This window comes from Nanorana parkeri, unplaced genomic scaffold (genome assembly GCF_000935625.1).
Source record: "Nanorana parkeri isolate BGI_ZX_2015 unplaced genomic scaffold, ASM93562v1 scaffold1280, whole genome shotgun sequence".
In the NCBI taxonomy this organism is placed as follows: Eukaryota; Metazoa; Chordata; class Amphibia; order Anura; family Dicroglossidae; genus Nanorana; species Nanorana parkeri.
The window spans coordinates 119045-127338 of record NW_017307548.1 but is presented as its reverse complement, the minus strand read 5'-3'; the positions used below and the strand labels follow the sequence as shown (position 1 = coordinate 127338).

At 48.3% G+C, this 8294-nt stretch overlaps 1 protein-coding gene across 1 annotated transcript in view; it reads left to right on the top strand.

Annotated features, from left to right (window-relative positions):
• Positions 1–8294, top strand: part of VCP (valosin containing protein) — a 22878-nt gene that overhangs the window by 9787 nt on the left and 4797 nt on the right. Inside the window, exons 8-13 of the mRNA XM_018569055.1 lie at positions 1204–1339; positions 2417–2529; positions 4277–4441; positions 4743–4865; positions 5819–6031; positions 6120–6428. Coding sequence (XP_018424557.1) covers positions 1204–1339; positions 2417–2529; positions 4277–4441; positions 4743–4865; positions 5819–6031; positions 6120–6428 — 1059 coding nt within the window. The remainder of the gene's footprint in view (positions 1–1203; positions 1340–2416; positions 2530–4276; positions 4442–4742; positions 4866–5818; positions 6032–6119; positions 6429–8294) is intronic.

Sequence of the window (8294 nt, the reverse complement as noted above, 5' to 3'; positions counted from 1 at the left end):
CGGGTGCCGAAGTAGAAATGTACGGCCATTCCGGCGGACATTGAGACTGAAGGGGTAGCCCCAGGTGTACAGGCCACCGGCTCGACGGATCTCAGAGAGGAGGGGTTGGAGCATCCTCCGCATTTGAAGAGTGCGGCGAGACAGATCTGGGAGGATGGTTATGTCTACGCCATCAAAGGGTATGGGGCCCTTCTGCCAGGCTTTACGTAGGACGGCCTCCTTTTCGGTGAAAAAGTGGATGCGGCAGAGAATATCCCTGGGCCTCGCGTCGCCTTCGGGTCTGGGGCCTCCCACCCGATGCACTCTGTCGACTTCCATGGGGGAGTTCGGGGCCTTGTCCAGGACCGTATTAAGGATGGCAATCACCGTGGGTCTGAGGTCGGCCGCAGTTGTAGCTTCCGGGAGCCCTCGGAGCTTTACATTGTTCCGGCGGGACCTGTTTTCCAGGTCATCATGGGCCAGGAGCATGGCAGATAGCTGACGGTCATAGGAAGTCTGCCGGGATTCCAAGTGGTCGATCCTGCGGGTCAGGTGAGACTGATCTTCGGTCAGGGTAGTGACCTTTGCGTCTAGTTGGGAGACCGTGGTATGGATGCTGGCAATATCCCGTTTCAGCGCGCTCTCCATTTTTGCGACCATGGCGGCCATGTCCTGCCTCGTGGGGAGAGAGAGGAGTATGTGAGAGATTTCGCCGCTGGAGAGGGACTGTGTGGCTTCCGAGTGTTGCTGAGGAGTGGGAGAGAGAGGGATCACTGGTTCCACTATCTGACTGGGGCTAGGGGGTATCGCGTCTGCCATCCGCGGTGTAGGGGAGTCGGATCCTATGACAGGCGAGGCCGAGGCTCCGTTGTGCATCCGCGGGGTAGTAGGCCCCGATTCCTTACCCTGAGTTGCAGGGGTCATGGTCGTCCTGGAGGATCGGCGCGTTGAAGAGGCCGGTGTAGAGAGATAGCGCTGCAGAGAGGTCTGAGACCGCTTCCCGTAACTGGAGCGCGATTTGTTCTTCTTGGACATGAAGAATATGGAGGTAGAGGATGTTAAAATCAACTGAAAAGTCCCAGGCAGGTGCAGAGCTCAGACAATGTGCTTCCTCACGCCGCCATAGCCCTCTTTTGTCCATAATTGAAAAACTTTTTTATCCTCTTAAGTAATCACAGGAGAGAGTGCACTGTAATTGATTTCTCTCTCTCTTGGTCTCTGCAGACACATGGAGAAGTGGAACGCCGCATTGTGTCTCAATTGCTAACGCTAATGGACGGGCTAAAGCAAAGAGCGCACGTCATAGTCATGGCTGCCACTAACAGACCCAACAGCATTGATCCAGCACTCCGACGTTTTGGTGAGTCCATCTATCTAGTGACGGCTTTCTTACACCTTCACCACAGAAGGCAAAATCTAAGCAGAATAAACTTCACATTTAAGTAATTGTTGCAAGAGCTTTGACACTCTGACTGATAAGTCAGAGATTGACCCCATGTTATGAAAGAATGGTACAGACAACATTCATGTTCTAGAACCTTGGTACTCAAAAGTGGGTCCCAACCCTATTTCAGTCGGTCACCACCAGCATGTCTTCCACTTTTCTAGGTGAGAGGCTCCTCTGCCTCCCCATAGCGCACAGCACAGTCAGTTCTTGCGCCAAGCAGCCCTGCACCAAGTGTCAGCTTGAGGTGGGGTATGGTCGCAAGAGAGCTCCATCCATACATGCATATATACATCGCTTACAGCTCCCTTACGTTTCCTATAGAGGTGCCTGGACCAGGGTGACATCACATTCTGCCTCCCGGCACCTCTACAGGGCATGCAAGGGAGCTGTAAAAGCAATGCACATATGGATGAAGCTCCGTCACAGCACAGCAGCCCACACTGGACCCTAGGCTGAGTATACACTCCTCAGCCTCTTGTAAGGTAAGGAGATTGGGTGGACCTTTAAAAAAAAAGTGTATGTGTGTCAGTGTTTATGAGGGCACCTACCGTGCATTCTGGTGTGGGAGGTGTGTTGCATTGCCCTTCATTTAAACGACACCCCAAATGCACCTCCCACCCACAGTTTGATCTCTGGCACCTGTACACGCAGTACCCTAAGTCTGTGCGTTCCATTGCTGTACGACTTGTGCCGTGTCTTAATGACCAAGAACTAATGTGGGTCTTGATGTTACACAGGTTTAGGACCACTTCTATAGAAGACATCTGTCTAACCTATAACTAAACATGAGAACAAGACTAGAACCCCTGCTTGGTTTGAATGTTCAGCAAAAACTGAGCCCTGATCTTGGCCTGACCCTCGGCAGTATTGCACCTCACTCACACTCTACATTGCAGTATCCAGCTTAGTGCAGGACTGGTCTACACATTTTTTTTTTCATTTGGTTGGGAGCCTTAAAGATTAATAAGTGGTGCTCGTTTTACCTTTTAGGCCGCTTTGACAGGGAAGTTGATATCGGAATTCCTGATGCTACTGGAAGGCTGGAAATCCTTCAAATTCACACAAAGAACATGAAGCTTGCAGATGATGTTGATCTAGAACAGGTTTGATTTTTATGTATTATATAGTTCTTTAACCCTTGCCTAACATCAGTCAGTCCTTAAATCTACATGCTCTAGGTGTTTCCTGGCCTTTCCACTCATGTGATCACTGTGATTGGTTGTCACAGGGATCATGTGATCTGTAATCCACTCTACTGGCTTCCGGTGACCGTCTGGTAACCTGGGGGCGCTCACTAGAGCAGACGGTACCCCAATTTCCCCATCCACCTCTGAAACTACCAAACAGGAGACTGCTCCTTTCACCTGAATGGGATAAGAAATGCAGAGAAGATTAAAAGGCCCCTCGCAAGCTGTGTGGTTTTTCTTGGCCCTGGCAGGATAACATGAGATTTCTTTTGCCTCCCCTTTATTTTTCCCCTGCTCTCTCAGTGGAGTTCCTGGAGCCTGCCCATTTAAACCTAGACTTCTGGGGTCCTACCTCTGGCAAAAACTCTGGTCTCTTAGGGGGTGTCAGTTCTTTCTCGGGGTGCTTCCAGGCATAGGCTCCGCCCAAGGGACCCTTTTAGCTACTTCCTGTGCCTATAGTTTCCAGGTAAGAGAAGTGTGGTCCGGATGCCTATGCACCTAGCCTTTCAGTAGAGAACATGGTGCAGCATTCACATGCAGCACCTTGTTCCCTTTCTCATTTTGAGGATCTGCAGTTGCTATTGTGTTACACATGCGGCCAGTGCTGACACCCGCTTAAAAGTTCAGTTGAGAGCTGCCTTAAGCTCACTGTCATCGGTGAATGTAATCACTAGGGATGCAGCGATACCGGTGCATCCCTAGTACTGATATTTTGCTTTCGTTTGTCGCCGATACCAGTGCTTCCGCTGGCATGGAGCATGCTTCCCGGGCAATCAGGAAGCTGGTCGGCGAGTAATGACATGCCGCCTGGCTTCCTGATTGCCCGGGAAACCGGCTCCATGTTTGGCCGGGAAACTGGCTTCCCAGCCAATCAGCATAGAGTCGGCTGTTAAATGTAAAAATCGTATGATGATGCCTACGGCTCAGGACATTGGCTGGCTGAAGACAGGCTAGAGTTCCTTGGTAACAACGCCGAGGGCGGTCTGCAGACATATAAACATGAAACAAGCCGCAACCCCGGGATTAGCCCTTCATACCTCGCTTGTACCCAGCTAGGAGCAGATGGAATTCCGGGCTCAGACGTCACCGGCCGTCCGCTCTGGGATCTGTCCCCGTGACATGTCCTGACGCCACCGTGCAACTTGTGTAATGCGCAGTGACAGCGCCACTCCTCTAGTAGCAATAGCCCTGGGGCGCCGGGCACAGAGGTGGCACTGGAGCGGCTGTTCGGTTAATTGATCGGGAAACCAGCTCCATGTTCCCCTACGACACTGCCATTCAGAGGAAATCTTCCTCTGACCGGAAGTTCCGACATTGGGGAAGGCATCGAAGCATTTGGGCTCGCACAAATACTCGGTATCGGTGCATCCCTAGTTTACCACCAGACATGCCTTGAAATTAGCAATTAACTTTGCATATGCTAGTAGACGGAATGTAAATGGAAACACTGTCGACAGGGACTCATTCATTTGGCCGACCTGGGAAATTGCGAAGAGCGGGACAAAAAATGCTTCAAGCATACACCTGTGAACAGGCCTTCATTGGGTCATGTATACCGTGCCTTTAGAGCATGTAAATGGAAGGGTTTAATTGAAACATTATTTTGCTGTTGATTGTGGGAAGTGTGTACTGTTCTTTTTTTCTGACCTCTCTCTCTCTTCAGGTTGCAAATGAAACCCACGGACATGTTGGTGCAGATCTTGCTGCTCTGTGCTCTGAAGCCGCTCTCCAGGCCATCCGTAAAAAGATGGATCTCATCGATTTAGAAGATGAAACCATAGATGCTGAAGTAATGAACTCCTTGGCTGTCACTATGGATGACTTCAGGGTATGTGTGATGCTTTCCAGTTCTTTCATTGTTGGTCTTTCTTAATGTTGCCTGCCGGATGGTTAAGGATGTACATCCCTCCAAACATAAGTATTTGTGCATAGGGGCTCCAGGAGGGCAGATAATTTTGATTGTTCAGATCCACAACATTTCCCAACCACCCTGCTATAGATTGGCCAATCTTCACTGTTTTTCTGAATACCGAAAGCTGTTCTTCATACTACAAGTTAGCATATGGGCCAGCTTAACTGTCCTTTTAATAATACTGAGTTAACACATGTCTTGTGCTTCTTTCTTCCAGTGGGCACTTAGTCAGAGCAACCCATCGGCGCTGCGTGAGACAGTGGTGGAGGTGCCGCAGGTCACCTGGGAGGATATTGGTGGCTTAGAAGATGTTAAAAGGGAGCTGCAGGAATTGGTACAGGTGAGTCTCTGTCACAGATCGTGTATCATGACACTCGGCAAGTTTCACTTAATGGACGTCAATCTTTCTTTAACCTTATTTACTAAATAACATTTTCTCTGATATCTTAATATTTAGTTTTGTTTTTTGGGGGAAAAACATGTGTGCCATTTCTTTGCTTTCTTATATGCGTCTCTACAGGTAATTGCGCGAGTTGCATATTTGTGATGGTCTTTTAAAGTTCTCACATGCAGGGGCTTCACATATTTTGTGTTATGTTCTGTTGTACTGTCTTTAAAGGAGAATTATGAGTCGAGTGATTTTCACTCAGCCTCATAATCTGAGCCGACCTGTGACAATGAGACGGTCACAGGTCGGCTCAATAGATCGGGAAGTGAGCGAACACATAGCGTCGTTTGCTCACTTCTCGATCTATCCCTGCAGAGAGCCATGACTGTCACCACGGCTCCCTGCAGGGATCCCCCCCCCCTCTGTCCGATCCTCCAGCGCTGACTGGTGAAACGGATGGGGGGAGGGGGCGGGCACAGCTGGCTCTGCCTCTGGATAGGCAGAGCCAGCTGTCAATCCTTTAGCTGGGTGGCTCCAGACAGTATTGTCGGAATCCGTCCCAGCTGCGGTGTCTCAGTATACCGCGAGCTGTAGCTCGTGTTATACTGAGCTTAGGGTAGCGGGAGGACGCTAGTTTGTGTTCTCCCGTGACCCTTAGGAGAACTATGGGGAAAAGCCTTGACCCCATAGTTCTCCTTTTAAAGTAAAGAGGAATGTCCTTAGTCCTGTCAGTTTTGACTCTGACCAGACTTGGAGCTTGCACAAGGCTTTTGTTTTTGTATAATGGGCAAGTAGGCAGTTGGGAAATGAAGGGGAGGCAGCTTAACAACATATGTTTACTCTATTGCATGCTTTATATAATATGCTGCTATAAAAGCTTTTTTTTTGTCCTGTATGATTTTCAGTATCCTGTGGAGCATCCAGACAAGTTCTTGAAGTTTGGCATGACACCATCTAAAGGTGTGCTTTTCTATGGACCACCTGGATGTGGTAAGACTTTGTTAGCCAAGGCCATTGCCAACGAGTGCCAGGCCAACTTCATCTCCATCAAAGGCCCCGAGCTGCTCACCATGTGGTTTGGAGAGTCTGAAGCCAACGTCAGAGAGATCTTTGACAAGGTAAGAGCCTCTGTTCAAATGAAGTTCTCATCACAGCCCAGAAACTAAGTCAGTTTGTTTACAAGTTATTGGCTCTTTCGTGCTGCAGGCTAGACAGGCCGCCCCATGCGTCCTCTTCTTTGATGAACTGGATTCCATCGCCAAGGCCCGTGGTGGCAACGTCGGTGATGGTGGTGGAGCTGCTGACAGAGTCATCAACCAGATCCTGACTGAGATGGATGGAATGTCCACCAAAAAGAACGTCTTCATCATTGGAGCCACCAACAGACCTGACATCATTGACCCGGCCATCCTGCGTCCCGGCCGCCTGGATCAGCTCATCTACATTCCACTACCCGATGAGAAGTCCCGCATTGCCATTCTAAAGGCCAACCTGAGGAAGTCTCCTGTTGCCAAGGCAAGTCGCCCCTCCTGCCATACCCCTAAAATGTGGGATGCATGCAACTTTAAAGGAAACCTGTACTAAGAAAATACATGGGTCCCTATTGTTCAATTCTTCTTTTGAAAATTCTAGCTCCCTGGCTATATTATGTTGATTCAGAAGCTTCAATGCTTTGACTCAAATGACTCAAAGCAAGTTTGCAGATCAGGTGTCTTCTGATTTCACTGGCTGTATGTTTGTTCTGGGTCAGTGACCCAAAGTGTTCATATCAGCAAGGTATGTAGTATGTTGAGGATTGGAGCAGAAATGAATTTAAGAATCCAGTTAGCGACCTAATTTTCTTTTTACAGTAAATGAAAGGTGAAACTATAAGAGCAAAGCCATGCTTCTACTCTGTATTCAGATATCATTTCTACATCAGTAGTTTGGTTTGAGTTTGTGGACTGTTTACCAAAAATAAACTTGTACTATTTGGTGGTACTCTGCAATGATATAAGTCAGGGGTGGATACATTTAATATGACATTCAAAAGCCTGTGTGTCCAATTCGGGAGCCAGCAGAATTTTTTGGGTGCCATCTCCATTGACAACAACTGGAGAAAATGTCAAAAATGTTGTGCCGGCTGTACATTTTAAAGGAGAACTATGAGGCGAGTGATTGATTTTCACTCATCGTCATAGTTCTAGCCGACCTGTGACAATTAAACTGTCACAGGTCGGCTAAGTAGATCGAGAAGTGAGCGAACACATACCAGCGTTCGCTCACTTCTTGATCCTGTCCCTGCAGAGAGCTGTGACAGGGGAGAGACTGGATTCCCCCCTCCCCACTCCGATCCTCCATCGCTGACTGGCGGAACGGATGGGGGAGGGTACAGCTGGCTCTGCCTCTAGATAGGCAGTGCCAGCTGTCACTCACGCAGATGGGCCAATTACCCTCTGCCCTCTCTCTCTCCTCAACACTACAGCGTCTTCCTCACTAGCTAAGGGGCAATGTCTGCATGATATCAGGCTGGTCTCCCCATCATGATAGTGACTCCACAGGAAAAGAAAACTGGCCTCTTGGTAGTCATGTTGCTGATGAGTTGTCACCGGCATCAGAATTGCTTATCTGACATCATCCTTATTTATATGCAATACAGTTTTGTGGGTAAATCTAGTGTGGTAGTGGCTGAGTAGCAAGGAGAAGGTCAAAGTTTATTTTACATGCATCACCTGTGTCTAGTTTTAATGCATTGGAACGCTGACTAGACTTTGATCTTCTAGACTGGTAGCACAAGTAGCAGCTTCGGGTAGTGCAGGTGGTATTCGGACATGAACATTTTATGGTATACATCTGACCTTCTTTTAGAGAGCAATTCGTAATTGGGTTTAGCCTTTAACCCAAAAAGAATCGCCCAATCATTCAGCCGTCCAAATACCAGAGCCTCTCCCACTGAAGTTCTGACATTTGATGGCTGAATAATATTTTGAGGGGAACATTAATCTAATTTTGGATAGACGTAGAGGCCATTTGTGTAGCCTAGTTCCGGCATCCAGGACACTCCAAAGGAACAAAATTTGAAAGGCGGCACATGCATTCCCTGCAAGGCAAATTCTGCAATGACCTGCTCGGCTTCCTGCAGAAAGAAGGGCTTGTTTTTTGTACATCAGTTTGAGAGACTTCTGAGATGATTTAGAATTCATTGACGGGTGCATTTCATCTGCAGTTGATCTCCTTTGACCTACTACAAGCTGATTTTGCCTTGCCATAGACTTGTAAAGGGAGAAAAGCATTTCTGACATTACAAAAGCCTGTAGACGCTCCCCCCCCCCCCAAAAACGGGTTGATGCGAAAGCCCTTTTTATATTTAGAATTTTTTTCTGTTTTCTTTAACGGGGAATT